Source organism: Theropithecus gelada, chromosome 9 (assembly GCF_003255815.1).
Source record: "Theropithecus gelada isolate Dixy chromosome 9, Tgel_1.0, whole genome shotgun sequence".
Classification (NCBI taxonomy): Eukaryota; Metazoa; Chordata; class Mammalia; order Primates; family Cercopithecidae; genus Theropithecus; species Theropithecus gelada.
Window position 1 is genome coordinate 45,096,410 of NC_037677.1, and position 21,417 is coordinate 45,117,826.

At 46.1% G+C, this 21,417-nt stretch overlaps 1 protein-coding gene across 1 annotated transcript in view; it reads right to left on the bottom strand.

The window, feature by feature from the left end:
• Nucleotides 1-21,417, bottom strand: part of WDFY4 (WDFY family member 4) — a 298,615-nt gene that overhangs the window by 238,546 nt on the left and 38,652 nt on the right. The window contains exons 5-12 of the mRNA XM_025396309.1: nt 21,282-21,416; nt 18,538-18,727; nt 16,949-17,138; nt 15,023-15,180; nt 13,038-13,490; nt 10,560-10,664; nt 8,436-8,626; nt 988-1,568 (exon numbers count right to left, since the gene is read on the bottom strand). Of these exons, the coding sequence (XP_025252094.1) occupies nt 988-1,568; nt 8,436-8,626; nt 10,560-10,664; nt 13,038-13,490; nt 15,023-15,180; nt 16,949-17,138; nt 18,538-18,727; nt 21,282-21,416 (2,003 nt within the window). The remainder of the gene's footprint in view (nt 1-987; nt 1,569-8,435; nt 8,627-10,559; nt 10,665-13,037; nt 13,491-15,022; nt 15,181-16,948; nt 17,139-18,537; nt 18,728-21,281; nt 21,417) is intronic.

Genomic DNA, 21,417 nt, shown 5'->3' on the forward strand with positions numbered 1-21,417 from the left:
TTTAAACATTAGTACATGAAATTCAGCAATACACAGATTATGAATGAGTTGGTTTGTGCAGGAATGCAAGATTAGGAAACCAATTAATTAGCCAGATTAACCCCCCAAAATCATAATTATCTCAGTGTGTGGAGATTTAACATGCATCCTTCTCTACTATCCCCAACACTGAAGTCTGGCAAATGGGGCACTCTGGATAAAAATGCAGTGTCTTAAAAAAAAAAATGCAGTGTCTTTCAGAAGGATAACTTACTGCAGTAGTAATGGGTGTTCTGTCATTTATGCTTTAGAGGAATGGAAAAAGATACCAACTGTTGCTGTTGTGTTCTTTCATTTTCCTTCCCACCCCAAGAGGGGTGGGGTAGGGATGGTTCTTTGTGCTCTCTTGCTTTAGTGGAATTCTGTGTTACAGACATGAGAGGAAAAAGTTGTTTACTGAAGTCTGAACCCATTGAGGTGTCTGGCCTAAGGAAGTAAGGAGAGCAATTGTCTTTGTTAGGGGGTGTAGAAGCAGCAAGAAAGAACAGAAAGAGTTCCATAATTGGGGTGGACACTGTGGTTTGTGTCCTGCAGATCAGAGGATCTTACCCCACCCGTGGCAGTGCCCTGGGGAGGAGATAAAACCTGAGAAGACCAAGGCTGCCTGGCACACCCAGGGATGCCAGGCCCAGGCACCAGGGCTCCCTAGGACAGTAAAGATCCCAAAGGAGAAGGTGAGTATATCAGCAGGGTCCTGCCCTCCCTGGTTCTTATGTGACTTGACAGCATCCTCCAACCCAGTACTGACTCAGATTGAATTTTCTGTCAGTTCCCAAGGTAGAAGAGTGTAGAGTCAGAGATAACTTGATTTGAGGAAGTGGAGGTCACGTGACATTTCTGCACACCCATTCTGTAGCTGAGCCTTCCTACCGACTACACATGCGCAAGACATTAGAGTGAGAATGGGAGACAGAGACGCACTGATGACACACTGGCAGAAGAAGCTACCTCTCCTCCAGGTCTGGCCACTGCTTGAAGTTGCGTTGGGGGTCACTGCCAGCTTCTCCCTTCTGAGCATCCACAACCGGCCCCTGCTTGGCCCTCAGGGACTCCTTCAGGTCCCCACGCAAGTGGAGGGTGCCGCTGGCCATGCTGTCCAGAAAGCCAAGGATCTGGAGGCAGCTCTGTATCCGGGGTGGGAGTGAGCCGCTGGAGGAAAAGGCAGTGCCCAGCAAATCTGCAAATGGCCTGGCCTTTGTGTCTGCCCAAGAGTGCAGCAGAGCACCCTCTTCCTCCAGGGCTCCAAAACAGCCCAGCAGGCAGAGGTCCTCAGCCAGCTTCTCAAAGAGCCCATTCCTCCTGAAGAAGTCGTCGTTGACAGGGTCCCAGTGCAGCGCTGCAGACACAGCACAAAGAGTGTACAAAACCAGCTCCAGGGTCTGTCTGGGGGACACTACTCCCCATGCCTGCAGCGGGGGCTCCTGAAGGGAGCCTTCCAGGTCAGAGAGCAGAGACAGCAGCCCGTTGAACCCGCTGGAAACTCTGAAGGCAGCACGGCCCTTGGGGGTCTCCAGGATCCGGAGCAGAGACTGAAACACCAAGCAAATCAAAATGAGTACACTCCAGGAGGTAGATTAACCCTGAGCCCACACACATGCCTGCCAGAGCATCCCACTAGCTCTTCTCTCAAAGCCTTCAGACCAACAAGCTACAGGAAGGATGATTCTGAAACATTGGGATCTCCATATTGTTCCTCTTACGGTTCAGGTTTTCCATGTGTGCCTACTACACTAATCTATAGGGTTGATTTAACTGTCCTGTATTTTGACTTGAATGCATATCCTTCCAGAAAGCTTCTGTCCTGTAGTTCATACTCATCCCAGATCGAGTGCTCACACATCCCCCTCTCCTTCCCTGATCAAAATTCTCATCTTACTCTACTGCAGCTACTTGAAAATCATCTCAGCTCTCCACCAGACTGAAGCTCCATGAGATGGGAACCATATCTGGCTTCCTTACTACTGTGGAACACAGCACACACTTAATGACAATTTGCTAAATGAGTGGGATGAACCATCTCTTATACTGTACAGGAGACACACAATGAAATCCTTATAGAAGCAGCTTGTTATTCCTTATCTCCCTCTCTGTGCAAGCACGGCTTCATCTGTTATATTAGATGAGGGGAAACAGTAAAATGAATCAACTTACAATGTGGTGTGAAAAGAGTGTGTCAGAAAGACAAGAGAAACCTGCAATCGAATGAAATGCATAGGTATAACACATAGCATAGGCCAAGTGTGCAGAAAGCAATTAGGTCACTGATAGGATACATCATGGAATCCACCACCCTCCAGATCACTATGAGTTTTACTGGCCAGCCAAACTTTTATTTCCTTCTAAAATCAAACCTTTCTTGAGCACTTACTTACTTGAGCCCAGTGCATGGTATATACTCTAGGTAATAAATACGTGCTATTGGAAGGAAGGAAGGAGGAAGAGAGAGAGGGAGGTGGGGGCTACATTTAAGCAGTTCTCATACTGTGCTTCATAGAAATGTGAAAAACACATGAAAGATTTTAAATAAGTATTAAAAGCCTGTTATTTTTGGTACATATTTATTGATCAGATAAATTGCACTGGACTCCATCTAAAATTCAGGCATGTTTCCTAGAGAGCGGACAACCTTGAGGGTTCGTTAGTAAACTGCGGAGAGAGGTGTGAATTATTTTATCTTTTCAGATATTTAATGCTCTGGTGTGACAGGCAAGGGGATTGTCTGAGAAGGTACAGTTTGGCATCAGTTTCAGGAGGCCTCAGACAAGGTTCAAAGAGAAAAAATAAAAGAGAAACTCCCTATTTGGGGGAGAGGTGATGCTGTGACTTAAATGCCTGGTTTAGGTGACAGTCTGTAATATGACACATGGAAGTTAGTGAAAAAGAGAAAACTGGGAGCTCAGAAAAACAGGTGGGAAGGGACTAGAGATTTAAATTCGTTTTAGTTAATAGAAACTTAGTAAAGTTATAGGTCACTATCAAACATGAAGTCATGCACTTTGGGAGCTCCATCTTTTTTGTTTTGTTTTGGTTTTTGTTTTTTTGAGATGGAGTCTTGCTCTGTTGCCCAGGCTGGAGTGCAGTGGCGAGATCTCGGCTCAATGCCTCCCCAGTTCAAGTGATTCTCCTGCCTCAGTTTCCTGAGTATCCAGCTGCATCTCTTAACTGCTGGCACCCTAACCTAACAGTGGTGTTTATTTGAAACAGTAGAATGTGTTTCGACCACTTGGATTTTGTTCTCTAATGTTATATTCCACTACAGGAAACCTGAGCTGCTGGGCGAGTAGTCAGTCTCACATTCCGGGTCAGAGAACACAAGAGGAGCCTGAACTCTCTTAGTGCACACGTGAGGATTCTTTCAAAGATGAAGAAAAGCAGCAGCCAAGGATCTGCGTAAAGGCTTCCAGGGCCCCATCTATGACATTTCCAGAAATTTAAAAAACAAAACAGATTGCAGTTACTAGGAGAATCTATGAAAGACCAAAGTCCACAATTATATTCAAAATGGACAAATAACATAAAGCGAGGTAGAAAGATTCATCCTTCCCAATACAGGTCAATTGATCTTTTCCCAGTTATAGAAAATGCACTACTTACAGTGGTTAGATCAATGATACCCCACCACATCTCAGAGGGACACTGCGGGGAAATGAACTGTCATTTTGCTCTTTGAAAGAAACCCAGCATCAGGGCCACCCACTAAAGGGGACAGTCAAGTCTGAATCGTGGGAAAGACTTCAGGGAAATTAACTTCCCAGGCCACCTGAAGGACAGGGGCAATGATACTGCTTTCTCCTCCCGAGTGAGGATGTGGCCTAATTCTTTCTGAATTTGGCTGAAAACCCAGGAAAGTTGAACATTTGTAGATGCACCCTCAAAGCGAAGCATGCGGATTGTTGGAGTGGGTTCCTCCAGGATGGTGATACTGAGTGTGCGTTTGTGAAAGCTCATGACTTAGGCTGGGCAAGGCCTTTCCCTGTATAGACAGAGTCATAGCAGCTGCCTGTCCCTGCCCCACCCGGGAGGCTCTGGGGCCAGGAAAGGCTAAGGCAGCTACGCTGCATCTGTGCCTGCCTTGTGTGAGCAACTCACTCCCAATAAAATGTTATTTTTATGGCTGAGTTGGAAACTCACTCCAACCTTGACGTGTGTGTGTGGTTTCAGTCCCTCCTTTCTAATTGATAAACCATACCAAAGGCTGTTCACTGCAATGTGGTACAGCATGAGTCTGAACCTGACCTATGCCTGGTCACGTGACACATGACATGAAAAGTCAGTCAGTCACAAAGACATCAGGAAATCTTAAGCTCTACAATGTTAAACAGATTAAATTTATGTGAGTGCTTTCAATGGCTCTAAGACCTCTAGGAGCTTTGTTTAAGGCAAATGGAATGAATAAGCGCTTCTGTTTGTCACATAACACATGACAAAACAAATATCGGGAAGGGAGAATCATTAAAAAACAAAACTGATCAGATTACAGACAATTGCCTGAGTGCTGGTGATCACTATAAACCCCTCTTCCCCCCAAGGAACTCCCTCCCAATTTAATTGTCCAATTTGATGCCAAATATTGCTCAAAAGAACTCCATCACTCAAAGAGTGTTGAAGCAGATATTTTAAAAAGCAAAGCAACCCAATAATCGCCCTCATTATGATCTGTGTCTCTCAGCGGGTTTGTCACCTATAATTCCTAGATGGTTATTTTCTTTTCTTCCTCTTGGGAGGGAGAGGAGGAAGGAATGGCTGTCCTTAATTGTTGCTTTGTTTGATTTATTAAATTCAGAGTCATTATCTAAAATGGGGGTAATCTCATTAGAACTTAGACCCCGCTATTATTTCTTGGGATGGGGTTAATTTCATATTTGCAGAGTCATAAAGTAAAGAGTCCAAAATCCAATTACAAAGGTTTAATTTCATAGCAACTAAAGAGAAACATTTCTATCATAAAGGAAAATAAATACTTCGCTACTTCGGGAAATGATTTGTCAGGAATGGGGAGTCTAGGAGGAGGGTCTCCATTACTGTCATTCAACTTTGCATGATAATGCATCACATAGGGTTTCCAGTCTGCAGAAGGGAGTAAATTTAATCAGTTGAAGTCAAAGTAATCAGGCTGGGGTTGACACATTTCAAGAAAGGTCAGCGTTAAGCACATTTTCTCATCCTAACTCAGTTACCATGTCATCGTCTCTGAGTTAGTATTCCTCCAGCTTGAATCTATAAAATGGATGTCTGCTGCAAAGCGCTAACTATGTTAGGACTAACAGGATTTATTTCACATTCTATTATTTGTTATTCCTCATAATTTTCCATGTGTCATGCTGGAAGACCGGTGAGGTAATGCAATTAAGCTCAGAGTTGAACAGCTAAATGTATATTAGCAAATCAATCTGAATTTGTGCATAACCCAATCACAGTCCCACCGGCCAAGGAGAGGAAATTCATTTGCTTACATTATTCTTTAACTCAGTTATCATTTGCCAGAATTAGGTGGTGAAGTCACATGTGCTTCAGTGTTGGTATGGAAGCGCCACTGGTATTTGAAGTAACTGCCCGAAGTTGCTTCTCCAGAGTGGCTGGCACACAGGCCACAGGGAAGGGATGCAGAGTGATGGCATGCTGTGAATGCACGTTGGAGATGGGAAACCTTTACAAGAAGGGGCACCCTCTCATCCTACTCAGACGCACTTTGTAGAAACAGTCCCTATGGGCAGAGTTGGCTCTTACCTTCTAAAGAGAGAGAGCCAGTGAGAAACAATTCACTTAACATCTTCGTTCCAAAGTTTCAGGGGATTCCCATGATGATTTAGAAACAAATGTAGATCTCACATCTGATTCCAGCAAGCCTTCACCACTTGCTCATGTGACTCAGTGGTGGGCGAGTCTGAAAGAGGCACGAGTCCTCCCAACTGCCCCTTAGAGCAGCAGTGTAACAGCCCTAGCCCTTGGAAAACAATGCCAGCCCCTGGGGCCTCCAACTGCCCAGCAGTGACTTGGCACCCAGGGAGAAGACAGCACATTGAGTGCAGGCTATGATTTCGTTAAATAAGCTCACCAGTGTTCTTCCCTTATGTGCTCTCTTGAAAACTGATTCTGAAATGATATTGAATCTGTAAAACACCATAATGACTTTACATTACTAATTCTAGAAATTTAGTCCTATTGCCCAAGGACTGACACTCTAATACGATGACTCTGGGCTGCAGAGTAAACAAAAGGAACTTTCTATGAGCAAAGCAGATCACTCTTTTCTACATTGGACAGAAAAATACTTTTACCTTCCAAGCAAAGTAAAAGCAAAACTTTCCTCTCTGTGGATCTGTTTGGCTTTTGATACAGCACTGTCAGAAACAATTATTCACCCAATAGGAAACCACAATATGACTGGTTAAGACATGCCTTCCCCGTTCCTATCCTATCAGAACATGCCAGTCAAGCTGAACATGGACATATGAAGGAAAATGTACCAAACAGCACAGTGAAGTGGAATGATCTACCAGTTTTCAGTTGCTCTCCTTAGATTCAAACTCAACTTCACCATTTAGCAGTTGTGCAATATTAATTTAGTCAATGAAGCTCTCTGGATGTCTCTCTGCCTTTAACATTAAGAGATTGGACCACATGAATCTGAGGTAATTCCTAGCTCCCGTATTTTCTTTATTTTTGATATATCTCTCCCTTACCCTACTCTCTGCTTCACCCATCCCTCTCAATCTCCTTACCTCAAGTAATCATGGGATTCAAGTGTCTTTCAAACGATATTTAACTTTCCTTTTTTTGTTTCGTACAAATCACTTTCACTGATTCTATGGCCCTGCAATTAAATCACTGTCTGGGCTCTTGTCATCTGTGAAGCATGATGATTATGGTCATGATACCAGTTTTGGATGGACCACACAATGCTTTGGCCACACCAATCACTGCTGGCTTAGGCCACATAATGACTGGAACAACTCACATCAATGTCTAACATTGAATGTGCAGAAAAATTAAGTATGATGAACCAAACACCATTCTTTAAATGTTAGAAAGGTTTTGCATAGAGATAGGCTTAAGTAAGTTAGATTGATGATTGACCTAATTTTGGAAATCAGAGCAACTTCACTTTTTAAAAAATTCACCAACAATCAAATATGTCATGTTAATGAAACATGGGCATGTTGGCCAGGTACAGTGGCCCACACCTACGATCCTAACACTTTGGGAGGCTGAGGTGAGAGAACTGCTCGGGGTCAGAAGTTGAAGACCAGACTAGATAACATAACAAGACCCCCTCTGTACAAAGAATACAAAAATTAGCCAAGTGTGATGGCACATGCCTTTAGTTCTAGTTAGCTGGGAGGCTGAGGTGGGAGGATCACTCAAGCAATCCTTTTAAAAGTCATAAACTCAAAGACAAAAGCAATGTAAAAAAAGGAACAGCAACAAAACTGTGAAAGTTGTAAGGCAGAACAGATGGCAAGAATGATATTTGTTATATGTATTTAACTATTTTAAGATAACTCGATGAATGTTAACAATATTACAAAAACATACACTTACATCTCTGTTGCCCAAACATGATAACCCTGCCTCAATTGTCCCTTTGTGTCCACTGTTTCCACACCTCTGACTGCCTTTTGCTTCTTTTTCACAGCTCACAGGTTCTCTCCCCAGTAAGCCTTCCTCAACCAGGTAAGGCAGCATTGGGCTCTCCTACTTCTGTGTTCCCATAGCAACCTGCACTCAGTGTCTAACCAATGCATTCATTACACTGCAATGTAACTGTTGCTTACTTATTAGCACCAGGCTATGAGCTCCCAGAGGGCAAGGGTTGTATCATAATTGACTATAAGTCCCAGGTACTCTTCATCAGCCCTGGTAATGGGTTAGATGCTCAATAAATGCTGATCGAATCAACAAGGCAGCTACTTGGCCATTGCTGATTTGAGCTGCAATTCCATAGTTTACAGTGTTGTGGGAAGTAGCTGCCTAGCCAGGAAAAACATTTCCTAGCATCCCTTGCATCCACATGAGTCCTGCCCAAAGTTCTTCCTAAAGAAAATCGGACAGAAAATAACACGTGCCAGTTCTAGGCCTGAATAAAAATGCCTTGTGCATTTCCCCATGGTCTCTCTTCCCTTGTCTGCTGCCCAAGTTAGATGCCCAGGTGATGGTAGTTCCTGAACGACAGTCACCAATCATTTGACTGGACTGTATGTTGGAAAGAAATTTCAAATGTACCAGGCTACTGAGGATGTGGAATTTATTTGTTACAGCACCTGACACTAATACAGGGTACTGCCTACTACATACAGTGGCAAACTGAATTACATGAATACAAATGCCTAAGCAAATGTGGATCACTTGGTCTATATCCATAGGAAAACCAATCTCAAAGGAGGACTTGAAATCACCTTCAGGAGATCCAGTTTCAGCTGCAGCTCCCCCTGAGTGGATGAGCACAGAGCACCCACAATGATGCTCATGTACTCCTCGGCGTTGATGGCTGAGAGCTGCTCCAAGATGCTGAGCGAGGCCTCCCGGTAGCACTCCTCGTCCAGGAAGATCTTGATGAAGGGCACCATGCCGTGGTCCTTCAGGACAACTAAGGACCAGACAGACAGAATGCGGCTAGCGCCAGGGGGAACCTTGCCACTTCAGTTTCAATCAAAAGAAAAAGCTTTTTCCTATAATTTTCAAAGTTCATTTTGCTATTTTTTTATGATTCTCTTTTGCTCACTGGTAAATTTTTTGGTAATCCATACCCACCGTTGAAGTGAGAAACAGAAAAAAGAAACTGTAGAACTGTGGATTTGACGAAAAACAAACAAACAAAAAACAAAAAAAACTGCTTTCTTCTCCAGTGAGAACCTTATTTTTAAAAAAAAAATGACTAACATCTCCCCATAGGAGATACATTCAAGAAAGGAGAAATAAGTTTAAGAGGTCTATTGTACGACATGGTGACTAAAGTTAATAAGACTGTCATGAATTCTTGGGGTAAAAAAAGAAAAAAAATAGAAATCTAAGTAATAAAAGCTTTAACTAGATCTACCTCTCCCTTGATTTCCTCATAATTTCCTCCCCAGGGCCAATGACAATTTCTGTCTTCTCTCTGCCAAAATTCATATAGAAAGCAAACCACAATTTAAGCTAAGAACATATTTAATTTCTAGATAGTTCCTTGGGGAGAAAATTAAAGAAATCTGACTGGCGGTACATTTTTGTTTAAAAATAATTCCAAGCATTTTTTCCCCAGGATTGATATTGGAGTAATTCATGTGGGAAAAAAAAAAAAAACTAGGAGGCAACTGGATCCTTTAAATGGTTTGATGGGGATTTGAGCAGACAAGATTTTTCCAATTACAGGCTAGGTACCTCTGACATGGAAATCACCTTGAAAGCCTGTTTAAAAGTAGATTCCTGGCCAGGCGCGGTGGCTCACGCCTGTAATCCTAGCACACTGGGAGGCCGAGGTGGGCAGATTGCCTGAGCTCAGGAGCTCGAGACCTGCCTGGGCAACATGGTAAAGCCCCGTCTCTACCAAAATACAAAATAATAATAATAATAAATTTGCCAGGCATGGCGGCATGCACCTGTAGTCCCAGCTACTCGGGAGGCTAAGGCAGGAGAATTGCTTGAACCCAGAGGGTGGAGGGTACAGTGAGCTAAGATCATGCCATTGCACTCCAGCTTGGTGACAAAGCGAGACTTCATCTCAAAAAAAATATGTAGATTCCTGAACTCCACCTTGACTGACTATTAATTAAAGGTCTGGATGTGAGCCTAGGAATACACATTTAGCCAGCACCTCCGGGGAACCTTTTACAGGCTAAATGTTAAAGACTCTCTCTCTGCCATAGTGAAATAATTTTTTACATTAGGTATAGTTACTCTACGAAGACCTCAGATAAAGATGCCTAAATCACCAAACCCACTGATATGATGTTGGATGTTGGTGTGTCTATGTCATTTTATTTATATATATATATATATATATATATATATATATATATATATATATATGCTCATATTATTTTTAAAACCCAGAAGCCAAATGATCTTAGAACACTAAAAGAAAATTTGAATGGATTAAATTGCTAAGTCCATCATGTCTGAGAGCACAACAAATTGCATTCCTTTAAAATGGCTAGCTTTCTTTGCCTGTATTTTACTCTTTGGATCTAAAAAAATTAAAAATCATCTATAGTCAGTGCAGCAGGACACTAATAAATTTCACTTGAAAAGAGGAGAGGGGGCTCTGTGGTCTCATAAATTTAGAAAATGCTAAATTGAGCATAGTCTTTTTGTCACCAACTTTATTTAGCAATCTTAGAGGTAAAAAGTGTCAACAGAGGTACAGTATCTACGAACTTATTGATGATCACTGAACATCGGCCAGGAGAGGGACATTAGCCACAGCTAACGCTGTGTATTGGTTATTCCTTGAGTATAACCTGTGAACACTGCCATACATAACCAGGAAAGAGTTCATGTTTTACCAAGCAGTGATGAGGCAAACTTGGCACCATCCTTACCTGCATTCCTCACTGAGCCTTTCAGAAGTGTGACTACAGTCTTCAGCATCACACATGTGAGTTCTCTTTCTGGATCCTGAACACCAGGAGTGGATAGTTTGTTTCCTGCCATATTGAAGAAGCAACAACAGAAAAATAAGTACATGTGGTATGACCCCAAATCTCTGACTCCAGGTTTCTACCCTCTTAAGGAGATGTGAATATAATGCCTTCATCATAAGGGAATGCGTATCCCAATTGGTAAAATAGAAGGCTATTACCCCCTACAGCAGAGTTCTCCATCTTGAGCGCATCAGCATTCCCTGCAGAGCTTATTTTGTTAAAACCCAGAGCCCCATGATGGGTCCCATCCCGAGAATTTCTGATGTAGTAGTTCTTGGATGGGGTTCTATAATTTGCATTTCTGAGAAGTTCCCAAGCAATGCTGATGGGGCTGGTCCAGGGACTGCTCTTTGAGAAGCATTGCCCCAGATGACACACAGAGGCCTGCCTTCTTGATTTTCCTTTGGCCACTTTTACAGTTTGCCATTCATCCTTGGGAGGGATGACTGCCCACTCATTCCTGAGCCATGGGGAAGCTCAAGAGAAACTTGAGTAAAGAGGTGATCCCAGTAGACCCATGAGGGCACAACCAGATCTCTTTATTCACCTTGAATCTCCGTGCCAGAAAAGTGCCTGACACAAATTGGAAGCTCAATACTTATTTGGGGGAATGAATGAATGAATGAATCAATCAATCAATCAATCAAAATAGAGTTTATAAACCAGGAGACAGAGTATCTAAGAAATAACAAGACACATTTAACAATGGAAAGTACAAAGTAAGACTAATGCATGAGTTCACAAAAAAAGTTCAAATTCTCCTAGGAATGGTCATGGGTCTGGAATTGGATTTAAAAGCAAATTCAATGTTAGGCTGCTGAAAAGAAATACCAGCTAAGACAGAACCAACAAACAAAGAAACTGTGCAGAGACTTCTCATTTAAACACCAAGGAAAGCAGAGGAAGCAATACATTAACTTCATTCATGATAGGATTTAAGGACAGAAGTTACTAAGCAATAGAAGCTAGCTCATAAAATATTGTCCAGGGCTTGGCCCAAAGGCCCAGACGCACAAACCATCCCTTGGGCTCATCCTCCACAGTCCTGATCCTATTTGCAAACACTCCCAGGGAGAAGCTGGGTCCGTCCTGGCCTCTATAAGATGCCTGAGCTCCTCCCTAGGTATCTATCTCAGTCTATGGCAGTAGCACTGGAACTATAGGGACAAGGTGACTGATGTTTCTTGAGCCCCTGTTATGTACCAGGCACAGCAGTGGCTCCTCTTCAGAGATTCCCTTATTAAAATCTCACAGCATTCCAATGATGTCCATCATTACCCTGTTTTACCAAGGAAGACACAGTCCATAGGGGTTAAGTCACTTTCTCAGGATCACTCAGTTTGTCAGTAGCATGGCCAGGATTCCAGCCCTTAGCTGCTTTCCCTCAGAGAGGCCCAGGAAACAGATAGACTGGTGACCTTGGCTTAAGTCTGCAGCAGAATTACAGAAGCAACCAAAGGCTAGAGAGCTCCCTGACCCTTCCAGCCAGTACAGTGGGAGAAGGAGAATTAAAAGAGGGAAGGTAGGCAGAGTAAGCATCCAGATTCTTGTGTCCCAGTGTCCCTCCTCCAGGCTGATTCCCCAGAGAAGCAGGTGTAGAGAGACTGAGGGAAAGACCAGAGGAGCTGGGGAAGGAGTTTCCACACTTAGCTTCCTATTGGAAAGTCAATGGAGATGGGAGTTAAAGACCACCACATAGAGTGACTCCAGCAGGATATATGGTGGGGAGCACAGTGAGGCAGTGCAAGAGCCCAACCCCTGAGCTACTGTGCACCCTCGTGAGACCCTAAAGCCCCAGGGGAGCAGCAGAGGCTATTGGGTTTGAGACTTCAGGGTGCAAGGGCCAAGTAGGGGCAAGGGGACATTGCCAAGGAACCACAGGTATACAGCCCAGCAGGGCACCAAGACTCAGCGGGGCGTGCTGGGTCAGTAAGACCCCAGGGAGCTCTCTCCCAGTGGGAGACCACTGAGCCAACAGTGTAAAGTGAACAGAGTGAGCTAGGAAGCCATATAGCAGCAGACCCCAGAAGGGCCCCCAAACCCAAGGCCTCTCCGAGCTCCCATTCCTGAGGAGCTGTCAGACCCCTGCAGTCTCCCTGTCTGTACACCCACACAACATCTAGGGCAAGATATATCTAAAACCTGGGAATTCACAAGCCCTGAGTTAGCCCCAAGTTCACCCATCCCTTTCACTTCTTCATGGGGAAGACTGGGAGGCTGCCTATCTTTTGTGAAGTTGTGTGTCCCAAGCATACCTCCCCAGTGACATGGGCATGCTGACTTTCTGTTACATTTGATGGGCAGCCAGGTTGGCCCAAAGACCAGACCTGGCTGACACTGACCCCTGCCCATCCCTCCTGATGCGCCCAGTGGCACCTGACTTCCTCATGATCTTGGCTTGCTTCCGAAGTTGTGCCAGCAGCAGGCCCAGGAGCCCTGAGTCCCGGAAGATGTCGGTGAAGAGCGGGTCCCCACCAGCAATGCTGAGGATGCTCTGCAGGGCCATGAGAGTGCAGGACGGCCCAGGGCTCTCCTTGATCAGATGCTGCACCTTTCGCAGAATCTCATGAGGCACGTAGTGCAGCTCGAACACCAGGGCCTCTAGGAGCTGGAAGAAGTGTGCCTGCACTGGGGCCGGCTTCAGGGGCATGATCTCTACAAACTGCGAGATGGGCTGCAGGGTCCACTCCAGTAGGAAGAAGTTTCGAGCATTCCAGGCCCACATGGTCCTGATGGCCGATAAGACTTGTATGCAGAGGACAGAGTCACTGGCTTTGTGGAAAACATTCTGTAGGACCTGGAAGGCCTGAAGATTCTTAACAGTCACCCCTGAGGAGGAAAACAAGAAAGATATTGCAAGTCATTTCTCCTGTCTGTGTCTACAAATAGATATTTTCATTACTAAGAGAACATGCCATTTGAAGTTTCTGTGTTCTAACTCCTATGGGCACATGTCCACCAGAAGTCCAGAAAAGTCAGCCACCTGGGGTGTGAAGAAGGCTGATGTGGCGTGGTCCAAGATGCACTCAAACTGTGGCCACTCTGAACTGATGTGTGCCGTAAAGGTCAAGTACACATTAGATTTCAAAAAGATAATACAAAGGAAACGATGCAAAACATCTTGTTTACAATTATTTGTATTGACCATATATTGAGATGGTAATATTTGGGATATATTGAGTTAAATAAAATATATTATCAAAAATAATTTAACTTGTTTCTTCTTATTTATAGTTAAAAATTACATTTAAAATGATATAATGTGCCTTGCATTGTATTTCCATTGGACAGCATTGGGCTAGGAGGATTGGTTTCAGTGATTAAAATCAAAAGATGTTGGAGATTACTAGCAAAGTCAGTTTTGTTTCTAGACAAGCTGACAAATAACTACACTTTCCTGACCCCCCCCTCCACCTTTTCCTCCAGCTTGAAGGTTAAGCCTCATTCTCTCTCCCCCAGGAGACACTTTGTCAGAAAGCTCCCTGCCTCCAGCCTTCTCTGCCTCAGATACCAGAGATGTTTGTGAAACTCCTCTCTGATTCAGGCACTCCCCTAAACCATGTCTGCGCCCCTATGTGTTACTGCATCCCGTCCAATGGCATCCAATGGCCCTTCTCAACCTGAACCCTACAGCACTGCAGCGTCCCTGCCTGTATTCTGTAGAAGCTCTCACTGCCCAGACTCACCCAGCCATCCAGGCCACCATTTATTCCCCAGACTGTCATTTCTACCTTTAAACTTTCTCCCTTCATTTCAACCTAGACAACCCACACTTAGCCTTGAAAACCCCCTCTGGCAGGCTCTCTGTTCGAGGTTTCCTGTCTGAGCTGGGTCATGGCTGTGCCTGATGCATTTCTTAGCCGATTCTCCAGCAGACTAGGGTTCAGGGACATGTGACAGTCTCTATAGAGGACTTTTAAGGAGCAGACAACTGGCTTGTTCACACTGGCACCTAGCGTGGGGCAGAGTGCCTGCCACACAGAAACTATCCGTGCCTGCTAAATGAGTTCATCAATCAATCAATGTCTCAGAGTACTGAGAAGTCACTGACTCTGAGCCCGGATGGCTGCTTTAGGGCCATCAGTTCCCATTATATAAGCAAATGTTGCAGAGGAAATCACACCAGGGGTGAGGGAGAGAACTAGAGGCTGCCTCCGTTATTTGAGAGAGTCTTTGCCTTTATTAAGCAATATTTCCACTAAGTCTCATGGAAGACATTCATTATCTCCCCAAAGGTTGTGACAGAATCAGAGCTTACTGCACCATTGAAAGGTATGCAAAGAATCAGGAGAAGACCCTCTGTAGCCTTCTCAGGGCTCAGCACTCACTCTTCCGGTCACCCAGACACAAGAAGGACCCACCAGATGCCTCGTGATGAAATTTGAAGCCTTCAAGCTGAGGGTAGGTGACGCTGTCAAACACCTTCAGCTCTGACCTGCCGCAGGTCGTCAGCCACACCACCAGCCCAAGGAGCTCCTCCAGCTGCGGGTCCACTTCGCTCTGGGTCAGCCCATCATACCTGGGGGACAGACGAGGCCAGCTCCCTGTACTTCCTGGATGGAGCAGCCACATGCATGCATGGTGCTCTCGAGGAGACAGAGGCAATGGGGATCTACAAGCTGGGGAAGACCCCACAGGTCTGCACCTGAGGCAATTCAGAGGCAAGGGAGCGCCCTGGATAAACACCACTCTGCAGATGTCAGTCTTAGATCCAAAGAAGTGCATTTGGAACCTGTAAAAAGCTATGCCATCTGCTCACAGGAAGGTCACTTCCCATGACTGAACCCCCAAAAGACATGTGCTTAGGGCATCAGCAGATCAGGGCACCTCCCAAATGAGAGATGTAATACAATAGTTCAACATTGCAACAAAACGGTGTGGGAAATAGTCGGACTTCCTTGTGCTTATTTAAAGGTTGAGTGTGGCTTTCGTATTTTAATTATGGGCGAGTAGGCTGTCCTGCTCCTCTTATGGAGAAGGGCATCTCAAGTCTTATTCCAGCCCTGCCATTTCCAGAGGAAGTGTTTGCAGTGTGACTTCAGTTAAGGCAGAAAGGAAAGCCAATGAGCCCACATGAGACCTTCTTGGCACTCCCTGGAACAGGTTCCTGTCCCCTCTCCTGCCTTCCACAAGAAGTCTAGGGAAAACTCAACACCCAATGAATCAAAAATTTGTTCAGGAAATGCTATGACACAGACCTCCGTGGGGATCATAGTCAGCTGGTCACAGCCGAGACCAATGCAAAACATGAGGTGCCCAGAGGGGCATTTACGCTTAGTGTTCCTTTAGAGGAAGGTGCTAGGGTATTGCCATTTAATCACATCCTTCTGGACACTCGGTGGACCAAGGGACTTTGGCCCCCTTATCCAAGTCACCGCATGTAGGCTCAAAGCCTGGCTCTGTAGCGAAGTGTGTGAAGTGCGGTAGTAGATGTACCCCTCAGAGGAGAAAGGTGTCCCATACTCGCCCAGCAAAGCCCAAGGGAACGTACATGGCCTTGCCCTGAAGCAGCTTCCCCAAGATCAGTGGAGGAGCTTGGGCCATCAAGGCATTTCTTTGCATCCCTTGCTCTCTCTAATCCCTGGACCCCACTCGAAGATGATACAGGAAGGCAGAATGGAAGGCAAGGAGGAGCCAGCCCAGCCCCTGCTGAACGGTGTCTGAGCTTGGGTTTCCCATCTTTCAAGGATTTGAGAAAGAGGTAGTTCACTTAGGAGTTGATCCCAGAAAACACCAGTAGGAGACAGGCCACGTGAAACAGGGAAGGGAAGGAAACCAGTCCAAGAGCATTAGCAAGCAAGCGCCTCATGGGGCCACTGGAGATAATCCGTCTGGGGAGCTCTGGAGGCCACGCAGAGCAAGCCCACCCAAAGGCAGCTGTGCTAGGTATGCACCCATTGGCTCCTTCAGCCATTGGTGAACAGCTGGTCCTGAGGGTGATTCATTTCCAGACCTTTCCAGTCCTCCAAGCACACAGGCAGGGCAGCTTACAGCAGTGCCAGAAGCCCTCCAACAGACGGGGCTTCTGTTTGGGTTCTGACTGGGGAAAATCAGGCCAACAAGCATGCAGGTGACAGGTGCCTACAAGTAAACTTTGTAAAACTACTGATTCTCTAAAGAAGTGGTCCCCATGCCTGTCTGCACAATGAATCACTTTTTCAAATAAGAGGTCTCTCTGGCCATGCTCTGTGGAGCTCTATCTATTTTTCTCCAAAGCACCCCAGGGATTCCGAAGACTGAGGCTTTGGTGGTCCTGTGCTCTCCCCGTACCAAACACAGCCACTTACCGAAGTAACACTTTGAGCAGCAGAGGATAGCCCTCTGAATTCTCAAACTCCAGGAACAGAGCCGAGGAGATGGGGTAGGAGTCCTTCACAAATCCCAGGATCAGGCTTACAGCCTCGCTCACCTCAGGGGCGGGGAGAGTGTCCGTGAGCCTGGAGAGGTTCTGGAGGGACAGCCTGACACAGTCTGTCGCTGGAGGAGGGAAGCACAGGAGAGACCTGCTGAGCTTGGAAGCAAGAGCTTTCCTGCCATGGTCGACCTACCTCCCCTACTCCAAACAATATGTCAAGACATGAATGGGAATTAATCCAAAACATGTTCTGCTGGCTCTTGGATCAAGAAGACTGCCCCAGAGAAAGTGCTACCCTGACAGCCACACTCTGCAAGCCCAGCAGGTGGCACAGGAGAGGAAGGCAGTCCCTCAGCCCTCTGTCCCTAATTCTCAGCAAGAGGGAGAGTCCAGGTCCATTAGGTAGTGAGATGTAAAATGCAAGACCTGAGCTCATCTCAGATCTTAACGAGGTAGTGCTGGAGCTGAGCAGAAATCAGCTTGATGAAAAGTGCAGGGGAGGATGTATGAACGTGTGAGGAGGCAGCGGGTGAAAAGATGGGGTGCTTTGGATACTGAAGAAGCCGGAAGATTGGCACACTGAGGTGTGGCCCACAGAGAGGAAGGAGGGTGTGGCCCATTCCTAGGAGGCAGGCCATGGGGCTTACTGGCTACCCCACCAGAGTGGTGTGGAGCCAGGGGAAGATTTGAGTCTGAAAAGAGAGGTCATCAGATTTGCATTTGGATGGGTCACTGTTTTTAGAAATCTCTCATTGAGAGAAGCCTCCTCTGAGTACTGGGGAAGCCAATCCAGTGGATCAGAAAAAGTACCTATGAGAACTCGAGATAATGCAAGCTCAGCTTCTCAGCTGTGAGGACTCAGAAGAGCCCCAAAGAATCACAACAACCCAGTAAGATCAGCAGTATTATTATCCCCATTTTACAGATGAGAGAACTGAGGCACCCCAATGGTTAAGTGCCTGAGATCACTCAACTATGAGGACAGAGCTGGAGTCCAGTCCTGGCTGTCTGGCTCCAGAGTCTTTGGCCTTATCCCCTACACATAGTTCCCAGGGTAAAAATGAGGGTGCTGGAATCAGGCATTTTTAAGTTTGAAAGTGCATTCTCTTCCTCACTAGCTGAATAGCCTTGAAAAATTCTTCTACTGCTCTTAATGTCTATTTTCCCCATTCCAAAATGGCATTAATAGCTATCTCAAAGAAACAAGCAAGATAGTGTACAAACAGACCCAGCACAGTGTCTGATGGGTAGTATGTGCACAGTGAGATCCTCTTTCCCTCCTCCCTCCAATGGAGCAGCAAAATGAACAAGAAAAGCACTTTCATGAAGGGAGCCAAGCCATGTAGAATTATCTACTGGACATGGCTGCTCATTCTTCTCTTCTTTGGTCCCCAAATTCTATACAGAGGCTGCAAGAGCATCCCAGGTCTCATTGTAGAAAGTGGGCCCTCAGCCTTTGCTCTGAGTTCAAGGGAAGCCCTTGCGTGGTCCACAGCCCACACCTAGTCTCCCGGGCCATACCCTGCAGGTACTGGATGATGCTGAGGTTCTGGGCCTTGGAGATTGCCCTTAGCACGCAGAAGGTGGGTTCCTTCCAGAAGCAGCAGCTGTGCTCCCGAAGGCAGGTCGTGGCAATCAGCAGAGACTGCAGCTCACTTCCTGAGAGGAGTCCATCCAGGCCCTGAGAGTCACTGCAAATATTGAGCAACATCTGAAAAATAAGAAGATAAACAGCCAATGAGACCTGGTTAGGAAGTCACCTTCCTTGGATGGATTTGTTCCCTACTTCTCTGGAGCACTGATGGGCATGTCTCAGTGGGAAGGACAGGATTGAATGGGGTCACCCTCTACCCCAGACCAGCAGGGTCAACAGAGCCCCTACGAAAGGGTGGCAGGACTTGGGGCTCAAATCTGACGGCATCAACCCTCTACAAATAATTGTTATCCCTTCCAAATCAGAATAATAAAGAAGTAATTGACTTTGTGTGTTTTTAATGGGGATACCAAAAAGTGTCACTCACAATTAAGGTATAGAATTAACAGGACCCTGTGCTATTTAAAAAGGGAAGTGTTTCAGAATTATTTGTTGACACTCAGACTCTACTTCTGCATGAGACCACGAGGGTGAGCATACAACCTCCTAACTGGGTTCCTTGTTCCTGCCAATCCCTTTTCCTAATGGCTAACAGAGGGACTTGCAAAACCTCCCTCTCCACTTGGGATAAAATCTCAGCACCATAGCAGGGCCCATAGCATCCTGCATGGACTAGCACTGCCTTCTCACTCACTTTATCCACTGCAGCTCTCCCCTGGGCTTTTGGTGGTCCAACAGGACCTGCTGCCAGTGTGGCAAATATCACAAGCTCCTTCCATGGGAATGAAGGCATTTGCCCCTTCTAGTCTGATACATAGAGAAGCTGGGCATCATGGACCACAGCTGCAGGTCCCATTTCCCTGCCTCTCTTGCAGGTAGGTGTGGCCATGTGACCAAGGTCTAACCTGTCCCTGGGCTTGCATGGCCATTTCTCTGCTCCTCTCCACTTCCTCCACCCCACCAGGCCAGGCTACCTCCTCGGACCCTGACAACCCTCAGCTCTCTGGTTAAATGCCATGCCCTCAGAATAGACTCCACTGATTCTCTCATACAAATCAGGGCCTCTTGCCATCATTGTCCAACACACCTTTGGCTTTACCTACATAGCACTTAAAAACTTGCTGACTACTGCTCTGCTGCTTGGGCAACAGAGCAAAGCCTCATCTCTATTTTTTTACTTGCTAACTACACACCTATTCCTGGATTGTTTACCCCTTGTTTGGCTTCTTCACCCTTCTGTCACCTTTCAAAGTGAAGCCCTATGCTTGCTGCAGTAACCGTCTGTCTGGCATAGAGCTGCGCACAGTAGGGGCTCCATATATTTTTGTGAAATGAAGTAACAGAAACCCTTGAGCAATGCAGGTATGGTCTATTCCCTGTGGCACACATTCTGTCCAATACCCAGAAGACCTCAAAGACAGACCCTGCACCACTTCCTTCAGGGCACCTAAAAGCCACACAGTAAACATTTGTGAAAGTGCCTGGTGCAGCGTCCTGGCCTCCACTTAGAATATGATTGACATAAAAGCAGATGAATCCTACATTTCCACAAATGCAACTCAGAGGGTAACCCACCGTTAATGGAACCTGCCAGAACTCATGCACTACCCTCTGGAAATGAAGAATGGACTTGGGAATTCGTCTAATGTGGATGCCAATTGGACATGTGTGTACCATGGACAGCTGCATTTGGGACTTCACTGAACAGTCACAAGCACCTGCTCTGTGTGAGACATTGCAGACACTGGACACACAGCAATGGGCCCCACAGTCCGCCATATCCTCCTGGGCCACACGGTCCTCCGTACCCTCCCCTGCAAGCTCAGGGAGCAGGAAGAGTTATCTGGAGAGCTCAGCATGTCAGAAGCTGAGAAAGCAGAAACTGCCCGGAAGTGGGCAGGGGAAAGAAGTGAGAAGTTAGTCAGTCAAACAGAAGAGGAAAGATGGGGAATGAGAGAAGGACATTGCATTTGATCCTTAGAGGCCTGAGACGTCTTCTGAGAGGAGGGAAGAGGCACCAAGAACACGTAAACTCAAGTTTACTCAAGGGTGCCAATCCCAGCCCCATCCAAGACCTCTATGACCCCAGACCCCATGCTCACTCACCATGCCTCAATTTGTATGGGCCCAGGATTACAGCACTACTCACATTCTGGGATGGCAGAGAGTACTCCTGGAGGTGACCCATGTGAGACTGTGGCACAGGGGTGTATACAAAACTTACACTTAGAAAATTTTGGCTACTGTTTTGCTACTGGGGCAGACTGTGCTTGTTAACAGAGGAGAAGGGGCTGGAGAGGAGGTTCCAGATCCCAGGGAGGATGGGCAGGACTCGAGAATGCAGACTGGAGGAGGGGAGCTGGATGGGTGCAGGGAAGCCAAGTGCAGGGGCAGGGGACCACGTTTCTGGGAGACAGCAAGGGAGGGGACAGTGCTATAGGGACACAATGAGGTGCAGGGAAGAGGAGGCAATTTATTTTCCAACCATGCAGGCCATGCAGAGCATGAGGGAGGTGAGGGGGAGGGGAAGGGAAGCTTAGACCCTCTGGGAGAACAGAGGAGTTCAGGAACCAGGGCTGAGAAAGATAAAAGCATCTCCGGGAAGCATTGAAGAGTCTGTCCCCGAAATGAGGTTTTGACCCAGGGAGTTGGAGACCCTCTTCGAACTCACCTGCACGAACATCCTTTGAACTTGAAGATCACTCTCAAAAAGCTCGTCTTTGTCCAGAGGAAAGACAAAGAAGAGGTAAAGGCACTGTAGGAGCAGGGCTGGAAGCCCAGACTCAGCAACCCTGCCCAGCGTCTCC